This window comes from Rattus rattus, chromosome 9 (genome assembly GCF_011064425.1).
Source record: "Rattus rattus isolate New Zealand chromosome 9, Rrattus_CSIRO_v1, whole genome shotgun sequence".
NCBI lineage: Eukaryota > Metazoa > Chordata > Mammalia > Rodentia > Muridae > Rattus > Rattus rattus.
The window spans coordinates 67763314-67783564 of NC_046162.1; the positions used below are offsets into that span (position 1 = coordinate 67763314).

The following is a 20251-nucleotide window of genomic DNA, read 5'->3' on the forward strand; positions in this document are numbered from 1 at the left end:
AACTGTTACCCTGATAGTTCTCACAATTGTTCTGAAGTGTATATGGTTTACTGATGTTAGAGATAAAGCCATTTCTTGGTCTAAAAGTGGGAGATGTTGGGATGACTAAACCCACACACGTTGCATCAAATGGCTACGTAGTTGTGCCCTAAGTTTCAGCACAGAGCCAAGTGCCATCAGGATATTTAATTATGGTCATTTCTGTGGCCTATTACCTGCCTTCTATATGTAAATGCTTGTCCTTCCTCACCTGCCCAGAGAGAATTCTCAGAGATTATCGTGTTAAAGCTAGCTGTCTGGTGAAGGTCACATAGCCCTCAATGCCAAAAGGCAACACAGAGATAGGGCCCGGGGGTTGACCTGCTGCTGTTTGGATCAGACTGGACGAGTAAGGAGTTTAGCCTTTGAGAAATGAAGAGTTGGTGCCTTGAGTTGGGGCAACAGGAGGGAGGAGGAGGGACAGAAGCAGAACGGTTGCAAGGCAGGGAGATAGAGCAGAGAAAACAAACAAACCACATACTCAGTGCAGGAAGTGGGGATGAGTCTGGTAGGCTAGCTGAGGGACTGCCCCAGCAAACAGGTAAACAGCCTTGTACTATACAGATGTCTCAGTGTCTTTATTATTAATCTCCACGTGGGGTCCCCAAAAGCCCTGAAGTATCTATTGTAAGCCACTCTGTGTGCGATCCTGTCTCCAGACTTGAACCGTTAAGGTATGATTTGCAGAAACAAATTCGTCACCTCAGCCAGAGCTTTTATCACAAATCAGGGGGTGGCAGCTGGAAAGATGGCTCAGCAGTTAAGAGCACTTTCTGCTCTTCCAGGAGGCCTGGGTTAGGGTTAGGGTTCCCAGAAGCCACATGACAGCTCATAACTGTAACTCCAGTTTCAGGGGGATCAGATAACCTTCTTCTGGCCTTTCAGGGGACCAGGCATGCAAGTGACAGCACAGTCATACACACGGGCAAAAAACATCTATACGCAATTTAAAAAAAAAAAAAACCACATAAATAAATCATGAGCTGGTGAGATAGCTCTGCAGGTTAATACACTTGCTACCAAGCCTGACACCCGAATCCAATCCCTCTGGGACCCACACACGTGAAGGAAAGAACTGTATACCCACTACAATCCAGCACACGGTAGGCAGAAGTCAGCCTGGTCTACACAACCTATTCCAGAACAGCCAGAACGGTCTCAAAAAAAAAATTTTTTTTTCAGGTATATTGTTGATTTGCTTGGTTTTTGGTTTGGGGACCGAGTCTGACACTGTAGCCTAGGCTAGCCTGGAATTTACTAGGTAACCCAAACTGGCTTCGAATTCGTGAATGGCCTCCTGCCTCAGTCTCCCAGTGTGAGAGTGTGAAGATGTGAGCCAGAATTCCCAGCAAGGGTCTGTCTTTCAAAGAGGCGAGCAAAGGATCTACGCCTCAGGTGAGCAGCATGTCCAGCCACATTCAAGATGGCTTCGATCCGCAGCCAGTTCGCGAGCTATGGCAGGCACACACTTCCGCCTGCCACTCCCAACATGGCGCCACCGGAGCGTCCGGGGCGGGGCCGAGGGAGGAAGTGGGTGTGACAGGGACGGAAGCCGAGCAGGGTTTGGAGCTAAGACATAGGGGAGTGGGAACAGCGCTGTCCGCTGCGATGATTCCCCCGCAGGAGGCTTCCGCTCGGCGGCGGGAGATCGAGGACAAGCTGAAGCAGGTGACGCTGGGGAGGAAGTGAAAGAAAGGCGCAAGAGCATCGAACCGGGGTGGAAGGGGACATGGGGTTAGGTGTAGGCCGTGGTGCTGGGTGGTGGTGGTGGTGGTGGTGGTCTTTCACCATCCGTTTGTGGTGATGTCCACCTCTCTGCTCCTCGCAGGAGGAGGAGACGCTGTCCTTTATCCGAGACAGCCTGGAGAAGAGCGACCAGCTCACTAAGAACATGGTGAGTAGCCCCTCAGCTGGGAGGCTGCAGACAGGCACCTGGGCCCCAGAGGAGGGGCGTGTGACGGACGTGTCCTGCGCCTGAGTCCAGGGACTCCAGCGTGGGTAGTAAACTGTGGTAATATGTAGGCATCTCATGCGGCGATGGGTATCTCTACTCCCCAGTCTCCACCCCCTCACTGAGGATACCGCTGGCCTGGACCTGTTACTGTCTGTCCTTCTGCAAACATTTAGTGATACCTCGTACATGGTCTGGTACTGGCTCCGTGTCATTGTCAACTTCAAGCGATGCATGCTTGCCTGAAAGGTTGAGCTAGTGAGATTACCAAGGCAGAGAAGTCCCAAGGGGCTTTAGAAACAGAAGCATCTCAGAGAACTAATGGGTCTTAGATCTAGCCCTTGTACCACAGCTTACTTTAGTGGTTCCTGGTGGGTAATTTATCTGGTAAAACAATGTCAGCCTCCCAGTGTGTCTGTGAAGGGGCATATACATGCTTCACAGTGTCTGGTATATGATAGATGCTTTAAAAGTGCTTGATCTTTTCCTTAGGGAAAGAGTTTTTTGGGTTTTGTTGTTGTTTGTTTTGTTTTTCGTTTTAGGCAACAGTAATAATATTTGCAACTATTCTGGGTAAGGCTACTTTCTGTTCAGTCTAGGAAAACTTCAGAGAGAACAGAAATTGAGATTTGGCTTTCAAGGGTAGAAAGGAAGCTATCCTGAAGTTTGTTTTTTTTTTTTTTTTTGTTTTGTTTTGTTTTTTTTTTTTTTTTGTTTTTTTAAGATTTATTTATTTAGGTATACTGTTCTGGTTGTATGTATGCCCACGTGCCAGGAGAGGGCACTAGATCTCATTACAGAAGGTTGTGAGCCATTGTGTGATTGCTGGGAATTGAACAAGGACTTCAGACAAGCAGCCAGTGCTCTCAACCGATGAGCCATCTCTCCAGCCTGATTATATTTTTTTTTTTAAGAAAATGTATTTTATGTGTATGAGCGTTTGCATGTGTGTATGCATACCATGAACGGGCAGCGCCTGCAGAGGTCAGAAGAGGGTGTCAGATCCTCTGTAACTGGAGTAAATTGCATGCTGGGAACTCAATACAAGTCCAAGAGCAGAATCATCTCTGTAGGTCCCTGGGAATGATGATCTCAGCAAGAATTAGTTGAATGTTTATCTTGCCTTAAGATGAAATTCCAACCACATACCAGAACCACTAGGGATATAGGGTAGCAAACAAGTCGACCGTGTGCCTTCCTATGTGTAGCTTGTTGTCTAGAAAACCAAGGAAAGACAAGAAATGTCTGAGTATTTCCAGGACAGCCCTGAGAGCCATGAGCCATAGAAGTTCCTCCCACAGGTGTCTATCCTGTCGTCCTTTGAGAGCCGACTCATGAAACTGGAGAACTCCATCATCCCTGTGCACAAGCAGACAGAGAACCTACAGAGGCTGCAGGAGAATGTTGAAAAGACCTTATCCTGCCTGGACCATGTTATCAGCTATTACCACGTAGCCAGCGACACAGAGAAGATCATCAGAGAGGGGTGAATTTCATGCAGAGGGTCACATAATTAATGTCTCCTGGACCCATGGCCCTAGTCCTTAGAAGGCAGTAAAACACATTTGAGGGTAGAGCCCCTCGTAGGGATTCCCTTCCTCTCCTGCAGATCTTGTCTGTAGTCCGTCTAGTTAATCCCCGTCCTCCAAGGCTGACTGACCCAGGTGATGTCTTCTTTCCCAGCCCCACAGGTAGGCTGGAAGAATACCTGGGAAGCATGGCCAAAATCCAGAAGGCCGTGGAGTACTTTCAGGACAACAGCCCAGATAGCCCAGAGCTCAACAAAGTGGTAAGGAACCTGTGGACTAGTGTGAGACAGACAGACGGACATCAGTCCCCATCCGCATCTCATGAGGGACACGTGACAGTTTAAAGAAGTATGTGGAAGCCAGGTGTGGTGGTTCATGCCTAGAACTTGGGAGCTTGAGGCTAGCCTGGGGTATATGGTATTCCAGTCCAGCCTGGGTTATGTAGTGAAACCATATCTCAAAATGTTAAGCAAACATATAAAAGAGGGAGAGATATAGCATTCAGAATGCACACATTAGGTCCTGTGCCTCGGGACTTACAGACATAATTTTTTTATCCTACTATTTCAAATGTAAGTTTAGCGTTTGAGTTTTATATATGCATTGGTGGTTTCTTCATTATGGTAAAAAATATAGGGGTTGGGGATTTAGCTCAGCGGTAGAGCGCTTGCCTAGCAAGCGCAAGGCCCTGGGTTCGGTCCCCAGCTCCGAAAAAAAAAATATATATCTCCTGTACTTAGGCAGGGTGCTTCACACTATAATACTAGGACTCAGGAGGGTGAGGCAGGAGGATTGCAGCAAGTCCAGATTGGCCTACATAGTGAGTTCCAGGATGGCCAGAGCTACATAGCAAAACCCTATAAAGCAAAACAAACACATTAATCATAAAACCGGCCATTTCAGCCAGGCATGGCAGCCGAGTACCTGCGCTCTTGGTACTTGAGAGGCAGAGGCAGGAGGATTGCTGCAAATGTGAGGTCAAGCTGGGCCACATACCATATTTCAGGCCAGGAAGGGCTTGAAAAACAGAAACAAAACAGCCGTCGGCCCCCACCATGACCCCTTTTCAAGTCGCAGTTGGGTGGCATACATGCATCCCACAGTCTCTCATTTTACTGAAGTCAAGCTCTGCACCCATTGAACACCAAGAGCCAGCCCTGCCTTCCTTTCAGCATCTAAATAAGGGTGTGGGGGGGGGGGAGAGGAAAGTGGGTACACATATGTGTGCATGTGTGTTCCTCCGTAATGACACCTTGTTTTTTGAGACCGGGTCTCTTGCGGGCACCTGTGGATCACTGGTTAGGCCAGACCAGCTAGCTACTGAGTCCCAAGGATCTACCTGTGTTCACGGCCCCCAGAGCAAGAATTAGGAACAGTCACCGCCCATCCATACAGCATCCTTTGATTTCCACGTATGCCATAGCACGTGCATACTTTCAAGTCTGGTCCCTCCAAGAAATCTGCCTGCCTCTGCCTCTCAAGTGCTGGCATTAAAGGTGTACACCCATCTCCCGCCTCACACCTGGCTTGGTATGTGGGTTCTGGGACATAAGAACTTAGGTTTTCATTCTTGCATGGCAAACAGATTACCCAACTGACCTGTATTCCTCTAGGCCTCGGCTTCTTTGTTTAGCATAACGATTCTTTTGTATCTTGAGGTTTTCCTTTTTCGTTTCAAGATGACTTCTTCCAGTGTGTGGGAGGCAGAGGCAGGTGGATCTCTTGAGTCTGAGGCCAGTTTAGACAGCCAAGGATACACAGAAAAGCCCTGTCTTAGAACCTGCCACAAAAAAAAAAAAAAAAAAAAAAAAAAAAAGACAGAGTTTCTTTGTGTAGTTCTGTGTATCCTGGAACTAGCTCTTTAGACCAGGCTAGCCTTGAACTCCCAGAAATTCACCTGCCTCTGCCTCTGCCTCTGCCTCTGCCCCTGCCCCCTCTGCCCCTGCCCCTGCCCCTGCCCCTGCCCCTGCCCCTGCCCCTGCCCCTGCCCCCTGCCCCTGCCCTGCCCTGCCCCTGCCCCTGCCTCCGCCTCCGCCTCCGGAGTGCTGAGATTAAAGGCGTGTGCCACCACCTTGGCAGCATATTTTTAAGGTTCATTGATTCACACTGTACTATATCAGTACCAGACTAAATGCCTTTTTATTACCAAATAATTTAGATAGGCCACATTAAATGACTTATTCAGACTGGGGAGATGACTCAGTGGTTAAGAGCACTGACTCTCTGGTCCCAGCACCACATAGCAGCTCACAACTGTCTGTCACTCTGAGATCCAACACCCACACAGACGTGCCTTCAAGCAAAAAAACAAAACAAAACACCAATGCACAGAAAATGAAAATAAATAAATCGTTTTAAAAACTTAAATAAAAGAAAGAAATTATTCATTCATTTCATTTGTGTTGTGGGCACGAGTGTGCTATAAAGGACAAGTTACACTGCTCGCCTCTCTTGTTCCCCTGTGGCAGTCACTCTCTGGGATCAAACTCAGACGCCAAACCCACAGAGCCATATTAGGTCTCGGCCGACCTGATATCCCACCTCTGCCCACCCATTTATCACCTGATGATCATTTGAGTTGTTTCTGTCTCTTGCCCATCGTGAATGAATCTTTGTCTGTTTTCCATGCATGATTTGTAAATATTTTCCCAGTCATTTTTTTTCACATTCTTTTTTTTTTTTTTGGTTCTTTTTTTCGGAGCTGGGGACCAAACCCAGGGCCTTGCGCTTCCTAGGCAAGCGCTCTACCACTGAGCTAAATCCCCAACCCCTTTTTTTCACATTCTTGTTGGTAACACTTGACACTAGCTTTCGATAATCCAGCAGCCGTAGTCAGGGTTTCTGTTGCTATGACGAAACACCATGACCAAAGCAACTTGAGGAGGAAAGGATTTGTTTAGCTTACACTTCCACACTGTAGGAAGTCAGGACAGGAACTCACACAGGGCAGGAGCCTGGGAGCAGGAGCTGATGCAGAGGCCATGGAGGGCGCTGCTGACTGGCTTGTTCACATGGCCTGCTTAGCCTGCTTTCTTATAGAACCCAGGAGCATGAGCTCAGGGATGGCCCCACTCACAATGGGCTGACCCCTTCCCCATCAATCACTAATTAAGAACATCCACCTGCCTCTGCTTCTTGAGTTTTAGGACTAAGGGTTTACACTACCACTGAGGGAATGACCATCAGTTTTGAGAAACAGAAGGGAAAGAAGTGACCGAGTCAGGCTCCTCCATGTACCCTCTGTGGCATAAAGGAGGAGCTGCTGTGACCTGTGGAGGCCCAAGCAAGGACAGGAGAGGACCAGAGCCACAGAACCCTCTTAGCCGCAGCAACCTGCCTGGTCTTGTCTTTGCAGAAGCTGCTGTTTGAGCGGGGGAAGGAGTCCCTGGAATCGGAGTTCCGCAGTCTGATGACCAGGCACAGCAAGGTCATCTCCCCTGTGCTCGTCCTGGACCTCATCAGTGCAGATGACGAGCTGGAAGTCCAGGAGGACGTGGTCCTGGAGCACCTGCCTGAGAGCGTGCTCCAGGACGTGATCCGCATCTCCCGCTGGCTGGTGGAATATGGTCGGAACCAAGGTGAGAGGGCTCCCTCTACCTGAAGAATGGCAGCTTTTCTCCCCTCCCACACCCCCAACTCTTCTTCTCCTTTTTTGAGACAAGATCTTGTTATAAAGCTCTGGTTGTCCCAGAACTCTGTGTGTAACCAGCCAGCCACGAACTCATAGGTCGTGCCTTTGCCTCCCTACTGGGATCATGTGTGCTGGCTGCCACACCCAGCCACTGCCCACATCCTTTGACAAAGTCTGGATGTTGCCAAAACTTTGGTTTTGTTGTTTGTTTTAGATTTGTTTTCCTTTTATTTACATGTACTCTGTGTGTCTGTGTGAATACACAGAGTCCATGTCACATGCACGCACGCACCTGCCCACACATGTCACATGCACATATGCACCTGCCCACATGTGTCACATGCACGTATGCACCTGCCTATGGAGGCCAGGCGAGAGAGAGTCCTGTCCAGGAACTGGAGTTCTAGGTGCTTGTGAGCCACCTGCCATGGGTACTGGGAGCTGAGCTCATGTCGTCTGAAAGCAACACGCATCTGTACCTCACACCCCACACATGTAGAACAACAACAGCAAAACTCAGAACAACAAAAACAAACGCAGAACAGGACTAAAGTGTGAGTTGGTAGGGCAGGTGGTCTAGCTCTGTGGAAGAATGTTTGCCCGGCGTACAGGAAGTCCTGGCTTTGAACCCCCAACCTGACAAAGCAGCAAAACCAGTGCTTACTCTGTTGGAGGATGACTTTGCCCTCTGAGACTTTGCTTGGTTTGAGATGAGACCACATGAGCAGCTAGAAGTCAGAGCAGGAGTTAGGAAGAGATTAACCAGTATCATCTCGTCCCCACGGACTCTCCCCAGATTTCATGAATGTCTACTATCAGATCCGCTCCAGCCAGCTGGACCGCTCCATCAAGGGTCTGAAGGAGCATTTTCGCAAAAGCAGTTCTTCCTCTGGGGTTCCCTACTCCCCCGCCATCCCCAACAAGAGGAAAGACACGCCTACCAAGAAGCCCATCAAGCGGCCAGGTGAGTGACCAGTAAAGGGATCCCTGGAGTCTGGACCGACCTGGTCCACTCTGGGGTGAGCGTCAGCCCTCTGGAGCTCATGCCTATGGGCTCTGTCCCACTCACAGGGTCACAGGACAGAGAGCAGTAAGGCCTGTGGAGAAGGCAGCTGGGTGATTTCTGTAGGTGGAGATGGAGACGCAAGGCCACTTGTGTGCTTAATCGTCTCCAAGGCAGGGTGGCAGAGGCCATAGGTCATCCACTCCCTAGATCTCCTTCCCCTCACTGTGCAGTCCCCTCGGGTGAGAAGCAGCAGGCACCGTGGCCTTCTAGAAAGCCAGAGCAGCAAAAAGCTCAGCACGGCTGAGAGGCGGGCGGGCAGTCGTGGTCAGTGAGACTGCGGAGTGCTGGAAGCAGCCATCGCTCACCCCTTCCTCACCCCACATCCACAGTCTGTCAGACTGGCCGACTGCCTCAGGAGAGTCTGAGTAGCTCTAGGACAGCCAGGATGCTCTAGGCTTGGGGCTGCTGCAGTCTCCCCTGGAGGGAAGCAGGTGCGTTTCCTGCTGCTGCTCAGGCATGCCTAGGGGACTTCCTCTGCTAGCCACAGGCCTTGAGCAGGACGCAAGGTCCCAACCCACCCAAGCCCTCAGAGAGCAGCCGATCACTGCTGCTCCTTAGGCTTAGGGTTTGGGGATGTGGCTGAGGGGGACTGCCTTCAGGGCTTGGGGGTCTCAGCAGGGATTGCATTGTCTCCTGTCCTTCCGAGCATGGCTGCCAGTCCACCTCTGTGCCTTCCTTGTGTCGGGAGGAACTGTGTCCCTGAGGCTGCCGGGGCCTCAGCTGCTCTCCGCTCTCCCCACTTCTTGCCGGTCCTTTGACAAGGCCACCGGAGGCTCCAGAGCCTCTTTGCCCTGCCCCGGTGTTCACTGACCATGCAGGTCCTAGCCTTCAGGAGGAGCGACCTGAAAGCCCACCATGAACTTAATCTGTCCTTGTCATGGTGATGCACAATGGCCGCGAGGTCCCTGTGGTTTTGGAGGCTTTTAGGACTCGGCAGGAGGGAGTGGGTTTAAGACTGAGGTGAGGGTGAGGAGTCAGGCCCTTGGACATCTGCCCCTGCTCTGAGGACAGAAGAACTGCTGGCCCTGTTGGTGACGAGGCACTGGCCTCAGCATCTGCCCCTATCATCACTTACCATTGGGTACCTGATGGACTTGGCTGCTGCCAGCTCGGCATCCCCATGTCCTCCCAGCCAGCGTGCTGGTGAGGTCCCAGTTGAGCCCACACCCATCTGCTCCTGGGTAGGTTGTGGAGCAGCAGGAATCTGACTGACTCATCACTAGGGTGCTCACAGAGGAGGGACATGGAGGGAAGCAGGTGGGAGCTGGTGTGCCAGAAAGTTACCAGTGCCAATTCCAGTGTGGTACAGAGAGAGATGAGCCAGCCGAAGCCTGCCCACCCCCCCTTGCCTGCTGGGTGCTGTGAGGACAAGAGCCTTGCTGGGGTCAGGTTTGACGGTTGGAGTCTCCTGGGAAGCGGCACAGCTAAGCTCCTGGGTGAGGCGCCCCTCCCTGGGGACATTTTGCTAACCGGAAGCTGCCCTGTGGCTGAAATGCTGCTTATGTCCCCACGTTGTGGGCTTCAGGATGTCCGCTGCGGGAGCTGGCTGTCCAGAAGGCCAGCTGCCACAACTTGATCCGTACTCACTGTGACACGAGCTGTTCTTTTTCCCCATGGTCTTTACTCTGACTCGCCTTGCCGGTGGTGACTCCCGTTGGCCCCTCTCTAGCTTTTCAGCTTGTTACCATTGCTGTGTGGACTGAGTGACTTCCAGGGTGTGGGAGCCTCTGCCTATGGGTGTTGGAACCTCCATTTTGTTTACAGCTCCCCAGGAGGCTTAGACCCGACTCCTGACCCCGAGGGCTGCTTGCCCTGACTGCTGTCTGGCTAATGTCCCAACACTGAGCATGCTCAGGGAACTCAGTCTGGAGTCTAGGCTGGTTTCCAGGGAACCCCCAGGTTGCCCTGTCCTGCCCTTAAGTGTGAGAGCTTCTGTTAGCTCCTCCAGCCACTCTGTCAAGTATGCTGCCCAGTAGAACTCAGTGGAGCGGTCTACTTTTCCTGGGGTGTTGGGGGTTCTCCTGCATCTTATTGTTATCACCTCTGTCCCTCGTAAAACGACTCAGATCCAGACCTGAGGGACAGTGTAGAGCCCAGGGTTGTTTGAATACCTTTTCTTCTCTCCGTCCTCAAGGGTGTCTGGTGACCCTGGCAGGGCCTGCCGGCAGAGGTGTTAGGGGGCATGCTCGCTGTTGGTTGGGCGAGGGTGGGCGCGGGCGGGGTGGGTGTTGGGCCGCTGCTGTTCTCTCTCGCTCACTCCCTAGGTCTTCCTCTCTCCTCTCTGTGTGGCTCTGGTGACAGGGACGATCCGTAAGGCTCAGAACCTTCTGAAACAGTATTCCCAGCATGGTCTAGATGGGAAAAAGGGGGGCTCTAACCTCATTCCTCTGGAAGGTAATCACCCTGTGCTCCTTCCCCTCTTCCACTGTGTGTCTGCTTACTTGTCGGGCAGGGCAGAGCCTCCCCCAGGAGAGCGTGGGACAGATCCTGAGGGGGCTGGGTGGCAGCGGCAAACCCCTGATGCTCCTCAGGCTTCAGCAGGCCCGAGGACAAGTTTCATAGCCCTGATCCTGCCTGGCTCTGCCCTTCCTAAGGCTCCTGCTCCCTGTCCCTGTCCTTGTGTCCTGTGTGAACTCAGAGAACACTGTCTTGGGGCAGCCCTTTCACGCCCAGATCAGCAGGGCAGGACCAAGTTGGCCAGGGCCTCCTGGCTACCTGCCTCTGTAGAAAGAGTACTTCATGTAGCTAAGGGGACAGGCTGCCTGAGGGACATGTCCCTCCTCTCCTGTGAAGGGAGGGACAGGTAGATCTGCAGACCTGGTGGACCCAGCCTCTTACAAAGGAAGGCTGTCCTCATTCACTCAGCAGTGACATTTTCACTGTGTCTCCCTGGGGCTGTGTGCCTTCTCTTGGTCTCCGTAGGTCAGAAAACACACAGCCAGGGATGGTCCTGAGACCCCTTAAGAATCAGGCTTGAAAAGGCTGTTCCCAGTGGCATCTGAGGTGGTGGAGGGGCTCAGAGCCCTCCTCAATGCCCCCTCCCTAGCCCCATTTCACGCTCCGCTCCTGGAGATCAAGGGTTTCATCCCCATACCCAAGGGGCAGCTGCCTGGCCCCTGGATAAATGCTGCTTGTGTTTGTGCGGCCGACATCTTGCTAGGTCATGAGCATGATTTTCGAGTTAAGCACCTGTCGGAAGCCCTGAATGACAAGCACGGGCCACTGGCCGGTGAGTACCGTAGCCCAGCCCCAGGGTAGCCAAACACTCCCTTGGAAGCACTGCCCCAGATGGTCTGCTCTGTTGAAGGATGGGCCTGTCCCGTGGCCTAGCTCCCACTCCAGGCTCCTTTGGGCCTAGGTCTCCTTGCCTCTTGTGAGATGGGAGTGCATGCTTGGCTCCTGGGGCCTGGCCAGAGCAGCAGCTGCAGCCTGAGCTCGGAAGGAGGCAGGAGGACAGGTGGCTCCTCTGAGGTCAAGGAAACTGGATGTTGCACTTCCTGGAGCCTGCCCATGCCATATAAAACCGGACTGTTCTACCCTGGCATGCGTGTCCAACTTCTTTTTTTTTTTTTTTTTCTGGAGCTGGGGACCAAACCCAGGGCCTTGCGCTTGGTAGGCAAGCGCTCTACCACTGAGCCAAATCCCCAACTCCTACGTGTCCAACTTCTAATAGAGGGACGCTGTCTTCCCTGGGGCTGTTCGACAAAGAGACGCCGAGACTCACTTATCTCCTCTCAGACTGTTCTGTTTTGTTGAGGGAGAACCTCGCTATGTCCTTCAAGCTGGCCTCGAACTCAGTCATCACCCCCCAGCGGGTGGGCGTTGGGGTCATAGTTATACATCACACTCGGCCGGCTAATTCTCCCTGGAATTAGCTCTCCTCTGTACACATGCCAGCTAGCCTCAGAGCCCACCACTCCCTCACACTTTCAGGGCCTGGTGCAGTTGGTAATGACCTTCGTAAGAACCACATCTCCCAGGTTGAGGACCACATCAACCCCTTTCTTAAAATGAACACTGCCACCTGCCTTTCCTGGACCACCCTCTTTGAAGCAGTTCAGAATCCTCAGACCTGGGCAGACAACCTTATCCAGGAAGTTGGTTTGGGAATTTCCTTCCTTGGCGCTTTCTTCCACCACCTCTAGTGTTTGATCTGGGGACTTAAATGCTGCCTGTGCAGAGCTGACAGTGGCGCCAGGACACGGTCTGGACTCAGTTCCTGATCTCCCAGGTCTGCCAGAACAGTCTTTATAGCTTCCTGTCCTGTTTGTGTCGTCCTCTTCCTGTTTACTGCCTGTCTGGGCTCAGCCCAGGAGCTGGGGATACTCATACCCCGAGTAGAGCGAGTGGCCTCTCCCAGACCAGCACTCAGGGTCACTGCTGTCCCCTAGGGAGAGATGACATGCTGGATGTGGAGACAGATGCCTACATTCACTGCGTTAGTGCCTTTGTCAGGCTGGCACAGAGTGAATACCAGCTGCTGATGGGCATCATCCCCGAGCATCACCAGAAGAAAACCTTCGACTCCTTGATACAGGTCTCACTCCTCCCGCCACGCTGCTCTGCGCTGACCCTGTAACTTTCACTGCAGAATCTAGAGGGTGGGGCGGGGCTGCCCTAAGCCCTCACTCTATTGGAGTAGTCTCCTCCCCCATCCCTCACAGCACTCTGGCTTTCCTTCGTGCCCCACAAAGTGGCTCACTGTCCCAGGAACCAGCTCTGTCCTTGTCCCTCCTCTAGGATGCCCTGGATGGGCTGATGCTTGAAGGGGAGAACATAGTGTCCGCGGCCAGGAAAGCCATCATCCGCCATGACTTCTCCACCGTGCTCACCGTCTTCCCCATCCTGCGACACCTCAAGCAGACCAAGCCCGAGTTTGACCAGGTGCTCCAGGTATGTGAGCCAGGAGGTCCTGAGGGCCTTTCTCTCTCTCTCTCTCTCTGTCACACACTCACACATACTGGCACACAGGCACACAGATAAACAGACAAAGACAGACAGACACACGCACGCACACACGCACGCGGGTACACGCCACGGTGTCCCTTTACTCCTTCTGGGGAATTAGCCCATGCTCACCTAGAGCTCTAATGAGTGACTCCCAAGGGGCTTTGGACAAGTCAGGATGCTTGCAAGGCAACAGAAGAGCTGTGGTTAATCTTGACCTGGAGAACTCAGCCTTCAGACTAAGGGTTGGGAAGGGCCTAGAAGGATATACCACACTCAGGGCTTGCTGGAGAGGGCAGTGACTGGCCTCTGATGACTGTTTCAGTCATGTCCTTCCTCAGGGCACAGCAGCCAGCACAAAGAACAAGCTGCCAGGCCTCATCACCTCCATGGAGACCATTGGGGCCAAAGCTCTAGAAGACTTTGCGGATAACATCAAGGTGCCTGCAACCCCTTCCCCTTCAGTGAGCTCTGGGGACTCCTCAGAGAGCAGGCCCTCAACAGAGTCAGTCGGTCTTAGAAAGGCTGCTGCGGTACTGGTTCCCTGGGGGGCCCTTTGAGCACCTTTATTTCTTCCTCTGCGGCTGACTTCCTGGTCTTGTACATACCGAGGCGGAGGGGCATCCTTACAGCACCCATGTGCCAGTAGATGGCGCCATAAGCAGGCCGATTAGGGCTCAGTGACTCAGGCTACTGGTCAGAGCCCTTCAGGGGACCAAAGGCTGTTTGCTTGTTTGTTTTCCTACAGAATGATCCAGACAAGGAGTACAACATGCCTAAAGATGGCACCGTTCATGAGCTCACAAGCAATGTAGGTGTCACTCAGTCTCTGCTGGAGAGGTGTGAGAAAGCCCTCCAGCTCAGCCTTGGGGATACACGTACAGCGTCAGTCAGTGGGAACCCTGGCTGGCTGACCAAGAGCTCCTGGCCTTCATGAGCAGGCAGTGGTGGTGAAGGGCTGGCTTGTCAGGCAAACAGGCCCCCTCAGGCAGCCAGAGTCCAGAGATGACACTGGAAACTTCTAGTTGTTCTTGTCACTATGGGGACTCCCTGCTGCTTAGAAAGGGGCACCTGTAGGAGGCCACTGCCCTGCCTGACCCTCTTGTGCGTCTTCTCCACCAGGCCATCCTGTTCCTACAGCAGCTTCTGGACTTCCAGGAGACAGCAGGCGCCATGCTGGCCTCCCAAGGTATACAGCACCGGGGCTTGCCTGTGCCTGCTATCCCTAGGGACATGGATTCAGGCGTCTAGGGGCACTGCTTGCTCTAGGTGAGGGCAGGGTATGATGAGGGTCTCCCCCAGCCTGTGGGAACCCTAAGCCCCATGGACTTGTTGGTTTGCTGTCGTTCTCACGAGCCCTAACCCTGTGCTTGCTCCTTTGGCTGTGGGTTCTCTGGGGTGGACACCACAGGTGCTCACCCCACCTCCATACTCTCCGCTCGCTCCTGTGTCGTCTGCCTGCTCTGCCACTCCATCTCCTCACTGCCCCTTGGTGGGACCGGACCTTGGGGGGAGGAGTGGCCCATAAGGAAGAGTGCTCTCCTGGCACTGAGGTCCCCAGCACCCCCTGTTTTTTTGGGGGGACAAGAAGCCAAGTTGTCTTGGGCTGCACTTCGCAGCGTGTTTCCTGGCCTTGAGTTAGTTCTGCATGGTGTGTGCTGCTGTCCATGTCTGGCTGCTCTGGGGGAGAAGTCTGCTTGGCTTGGGGTGACACAGCCATTTCTAACCTGTTTTTTGCACTTTGCATCTTTCTCCCTCCTCTGTTTCCCTCCTCCCCCTCTGTGTGCATTGCCTGTCACTCCGTAGTTCTTGGGGACACATACAATATTCCTTTAGACCCCCGAGGTAAGCAGTGCGGCTCCCCAGTCCTATCCTCCCCTCCAACACCCGGTGGGTGAGGCTCCCAGGGGAACAACTCTCAGGGCCCACTGGGGGCAGGTCAAAGGTGCATGAATTCCCTAAGGTGCCCTCATCTCCCCGGCTCCCTTCACAGCCTCCTTCTGTCTCTAAGCCTATCCAGGCTACTCCCCGATGGGTCTAGTACCCTAGGAACAACCCCTGGCTAGCCCAGCCCCTCCCCTCAGCCTTCTGTTCTATATCAGCAGGTCCCGATGCTGGGGGTGGCAGGGTAGCAGGGGTTTGTGGGGAGGTGGGAAGTCTGGGTGACCCTATCCAGAAACTTTGCTGTCAGCAAATAGATACTAACTATCATATACTGGGAACCAGGTTGGGAAGGAGCTGGTACCCCGCACCTCTCCTAACTGTTCACCTGCTATCATGGGCTGGTTCCTTAATCCATTCCGGTAGAGCTCAGCCCTGGTGTGCAGGAGGAGTCATTGCTTCCTGAGGCCCCGCAGGTGCTCAACTATCTCTGCTCGAGCTCTCACTTCAGTCCTGCCTGCCCCACAAAGCCCGGGCCTGTCCCAACATTTCCTCCTCTGCCCCTGGGGTGTAGCAAGGGCCATCAAGGGTCTTGCCATTGCCACCGTAGTAACAGCACGTTTTCTCTCAGAAACCAGCTCTTCGGCCACCAGCTACAACTCCGAGTTCAGCAAGCGGCTGCTGAGTACCTACATCTGTGAGTCCCCCACCCCCACCCAGGGCAGAACCCACCCTGGCTCTCTCCCCATCTCTGTGCTGTCCGTCTCTTCCTGGTCCCTCTCCTGGCCAGTTCTAGTTCAGGGCTTTGAGAAGAGCCTCAGAGGCCTGGTAGTCAGAACAACGAGGAACAGTTGTCTGGAATTGGTCAGCAGGCCCTGGAGGTCAGGTGTCACGGGATGTTTAACCTCACTGTGAAGCCCGAGACTGTGTTGTTTACTGAAAAACCCTGTTTCCAGTTGTGTGGCTCAGCCTCAGCACCCGCCTTTAATCCCGATCACGGAAGGTAAAGTCAGTTTGTAGAAGGAAGCACCATGTGTGAAAGCGATGGCTAATTGAGTGGCAGACAAAGTGACGAATCAGAGAAAGATTTGACAGAACAGGATGTGCCCTCATGAGAAGGGAGAGGAAGAGGAGACTAAGAGAGCATCACGGAAGGAAGGAAGGGGCAGTTTCTGCTGGGAGAGTTGTACAGAGACAGGCTGCAGAGAGAACAAGCTAACACAGGGCTGCAGAGAGAACAAGCTAACACAGGGCTGCAGAGAGAACAAGCTAACACAGGGCTGCAGAGAGAACAAGCTAACACAGGGCTGCAGAGAGAACAAGCTAACACAGGGCTGCAGAGAGAACAAGCTAACACAGGGCTGCAGAGAGAACAAGCTAACACAGGGCTGCAGAGAGAACAAGCTAACACGGGGCTGCAGAGAGAACAAGCTAACACGGGGCTGCAGAGAGAACAAGCTAACACGGGGCTGCAGAGAGAACAAGCTAACACAGGGGAAGGAGCCGGAGAAGGAGAAGGACCAGAAGATTAGATCATATTGGCAGAGTTAGTATGAGGCCAAGCAGAGCAGTTCAGGGGAGACAGGCAGACAGACAGACACACAGACAGACAGACACACAGACAGACATAGACAGACACCAGATCAAATCAGTCGGCTTGGAGAGGAGTTTGACCCAGGACAGCTCAGTTGACAGACAGACAGAGCTCAGAAAGAACGAAGAAAGGGTGAGCTTATTCAGCTGTAAGTCTCGGAGGCTGAAAACACTCTCGGCTTAGGTTAGATCATATGGAGGCTAGAAGCTTCTAGGCCTAGGCCTAGGTTAGCAGACAAAGGCAGTGAGCCTCTCAGATGAAAATTACATCAGGCCGAATAAAAGATACTTTTACAGTTGGGTCATTTGGATCAGACACTTTTGGTGGATGTGGCCCCATCTTTCTGTACAGGCAAAGTCCTGGGTAACCTGCAGCTGAACTTGCTAAGCAAGTCCAAGGTGTATGAGGATCCAGCCCTGAGCGCCATCTTCCTACACAACAACTACAACTACATCCTCAAGTCCCTGGAGAAGTAAGTGGGCTCGCCTCAGTTGGGCAGCCATGCCAGCCTCTGCCCTCCAGGGCCGGATGCACCAGACAGTCTCCTGTGTGTTTACTTTCTCTCTCTGCTCAGCACCCACTTTAGAGCGCAGGAAGGCTTGGAAAGGGAGGCCTCCTTCCTGGTGTTGCTGCAAGGCCAAAGACGTGCAGGTCCCTCTTACTTTTCTCTTTCTCTTCTGCCTTCACCCAGGTCTGAGCTGATCCAGCTTGTGGCTGTGACCCAGAAGACTGCTGAGCGCTCCTACCGGGAGCACATCGAGCAGCAGATCCAGACCTACCAGCGCAGGTGAGCCGCCCCCGGCGTTCCTTCCAGCCCTCACAGAGCAAGGCCAGCAGCTGTAGCCCAGCATTACAGTGGTAACCCCACCCTCTGTTTCTCTGTCTTTGGAGTTTGATTTTTACGGTAGGGCTCACAGCCAGGACCTTATACAGACTGAGTATGGAGAAGGCCGATGAGTTGAGCCCCTAGCATTTTTCTTTTCTCTATTTTTAAAATCTAATTCACGGGGGAGGAGAGAGAAGCTGTGTCTTCCTTGTCTTGGTAGCTGCTCCCTGGAGACCACGAAGCCTCTTCAGAGTGGTCTGCCCAGTGTCCTGGCTAAGAATAGCTGAGAAGCGAACTGTGAACAGTGTTTAGCCCTAGAGGACAGCAGGGTCATGAGAGCCCTTGAGCTTGGAAGGTTCTAGCTACTTCTCTGGTCCTCTAGTTTCCCCGACCTGTCTCTTTCTGAGTGTCTCCCGCTTCCTTCCTGTTTATCTGGCCTCTTTTCCCATCTGTTTCTCTGTCTTAATTTGCCACAATATTGATGTGAGCTGCAGTCGACAGCATTTGTTCAGTTTATTGAGCGCCTTCTGCTTCCTGTTCTTAATTGTCAGAGCGAGCAGCTCAAACACTGTCTGTTCCCAAGGAGAGCCTCTCTGTTGTTTGCTTACTCTTGACCCAGATAATTCCTTCTGCCCCCACGTCCAGTAGATTGAGAGGTTTGAAAAGCAAAGCGAGCAGACTTTAGGGAAGAAGCAGCTGTCTGACGCTGCCCCTCTCTGTCCTCCCTCTCACCCTCTGTCCGGCAGCTGGCTAAAGGTGACTGACTACATCGCAGAGAAGAATCTACCTGTGTTCCAGCCTGGAGTCAAGGTAAAGCCCAAGGCTTGTGCCGGGAGCGGGCAGCGAGCAGATGGGATACTTGCATCTCAGGATAGCTGGGAGAGCATCCCTGCCACAGAGGTGTTTGAGGCCATGAGGACCGCAGGAGCGGGCGGGGCTCACAGTGCTTGGGGCAGGAGAGGGCAGAGTGGTTCTGCTCTGAGCAGAGCTTTCTCTGATGCCTCCTTCTGCTCTCTGAACCTCCAGCTCCGGGACAAGGAGCGGCAGATGATTAAGGAACGTTTCAAGGTGAGTCAGGGGCCTCCCTGCACCAATGGCGGTGGCAGTGGCGGTGGCAGCAACAGAGGCACAGAGTTTTTGGTTTTTTGAGACAGGGTTTCTCTGTGTAGCCCCAGCTGCCCTGGAACTCGCTTTGTAGACCAGGATGGCTCCAAACTCACAGAGATCCGTCTGCCTGCCTCTGCCTGCTGAGAGCTAGGATTAAAGGTGTGCACCACCATGCCCGGCCTTAACTTTGTCTCTTGGTCCCTTCTTTCTTCCTCCCTGTTTGGTGGTCAGGGATTCAATGATGGGCTCGAAGAACTGTGCAAGATTCAGAAGGCCTGGGCCATCCCAGACACAGAGCAGAGGGACAAGATTCGACAGGCTCAGAAAAACATCGTCAAGGAGACCTATGGGGCCTTTCTGCACAGGTGAGGCCATCCTCTCCCGGGCCCTTCACTGCTCGCTTTCCAGCTGGCTCTCGTGCTCTCTGTCAGGGAAACACAAAGGGGTCGTGGGGGTCATGGGGCGGTAGACAGCACATTCGGTGCTCTAGACTTTGGGACTTTATTCAGGCCTGCTCATGACATCTTAGCGCCTGTCAGAGGTGCCTGAGGTTGAGGGTGGAGATGACCCTCCCTTGACCTCTCATCATGGTGCCTGGTCAGGTATAGCAGTGTGCCCTTCACCAAAAACCCGGAGAAGTACATCAAGTACCGCGTGGAGCAGGTGGGCGACATGATCGACCGCCTCTTCGACACTTCTGCTTAAGTCGGCCAGCGTTTCCGCCCAGTGCCACTGGCGTGCCTAGCATGTCATCGGACTCATAAACCAGTGGTAACACACTCCAGGCCGGGTGAGTGTGAAGTCCTTCCGTACAGACACCGGTGTGCCCCTCCCAGGAGCCCTGCCCTGAGGAGTCCTGGTGTCTGCATCTTCCCTGCGGCCCTTATCTCACAGCGGCACTCACCCAGAATGCAGGTCCCTTCACACCGTGGCTCTCACGCATCCAGCAGGGGCCACAAGATGGCTGCTGAGGCAAGAGATTATAACGAAGACAGACTAGATGGGCACCCCAGCTGCCATGTGGATCCCAGGCTCCACCCTGGCCTGCTTTCATCCCTTCAGTCCCCGGATGTGAATGGGCTCAGAGAACCAGGCCAAACTGCAGCCAGCAGCCCCAGAGGAAGGGCCCCAATCCCTTAAGTACAGCATTGTCCGTGTGCTGAGCTCTGGGATGTGCTGACACCTGGGGGTCCGCTGGGTGTCAGGAGGCCGGACTGCTCTGTCTCTGGTCCCTTTGGATCTAGTACACTTCAAAAGGTGTCTGGAGGAATTCTGCACCACCCTCCAGGGCCAGCCACTCAGCACCTGGTCCCTGGTCCCCGACTTCTGTGCTCGCTGGCCCAGGCCACACAGCAGTGGTTGAGGAGCTGCAGGCCGAGTGTATGAGGGCCAGGGAGCCAGGGGGCGAAGCAGAGCAATTCAGGATCAAACCAGAGGATCCCAAAGTAAAGTTGGCCCTACCGCTTGGGATGGCAGTGATCAACTGTGTTCAAGAAGTGCCCTTGGGTGATGGCTTATTTTTCTTTTCTACGCAGAGGGGAGAGTTCAGGATGCATTCCTGTTAGAGAATGGAGCTGACGCCTGTCTCTGAGACACTGTCACCTAGCTGTAGGGCCTGTACTGCACCCTGAAGTCTCTGTCCCAGGCTCAGTCCTTACAGCCCAGTCTGTGTGCACACAC

General features: G+C 53.2%; 1 protein-coding gene across 5 annotated transcripts; it reads left to right on the forward strand.

Moving 5' to 3' along the window:
• The first annotated feature begins 1585 nt into the window (after positions 1–1585).
• Exoc7 (exocyst complex component 7) lies at positions 1586–20058 on the forward strand. Of its 5 annotated transcripts, none has more exons than XM_032912016.1 (20): positions 1586–1707; positions 1868–1933; positions 3292–3476; positions 3674–3779; positions 6875–7097; positions 7947–8114; positions 10518–10621; positions 11289–11445; positions 12608–12753; positions 12957–13109; positions 13505–13603; positions 13912–13974; positions 14286–14352; positions 15676–15741; positions 16990–17110; positions 17330–17425; positions 18211–18274; positions 18491–18532; positions 18803–18936; positions 19174–20058. In XM_032912016.1, the coding sequence occupies exons 1-20, from the start codon at positions 1648–1650 to the stop codon at positions 19274–19276; spliced, it is 2223 nt and encodes a 740-aa protein (XP_032767907.1). In that variant the 5' UTR covers positions 1586–1647; the 3' UTR covers positions 19277–20058. The 5 variants fall into 5 exon arrangements, with proteins under 5 accessions (XP_032767907.1, XP_032767908.1, XP_032767909.1 ...); XM_032912017.1 differs by lacking the exon at positions 11289–11445 and adding an exon at positions 14970–15008 and having other exon boundaries at positions 10518–10610; XM_032912018.1 differs by lacking the exon at positions 11289–11445 and having other exon boundaries at positions 10518–10610.
• Positions 20059–20251: the final 193 nt, after the last annotated feature.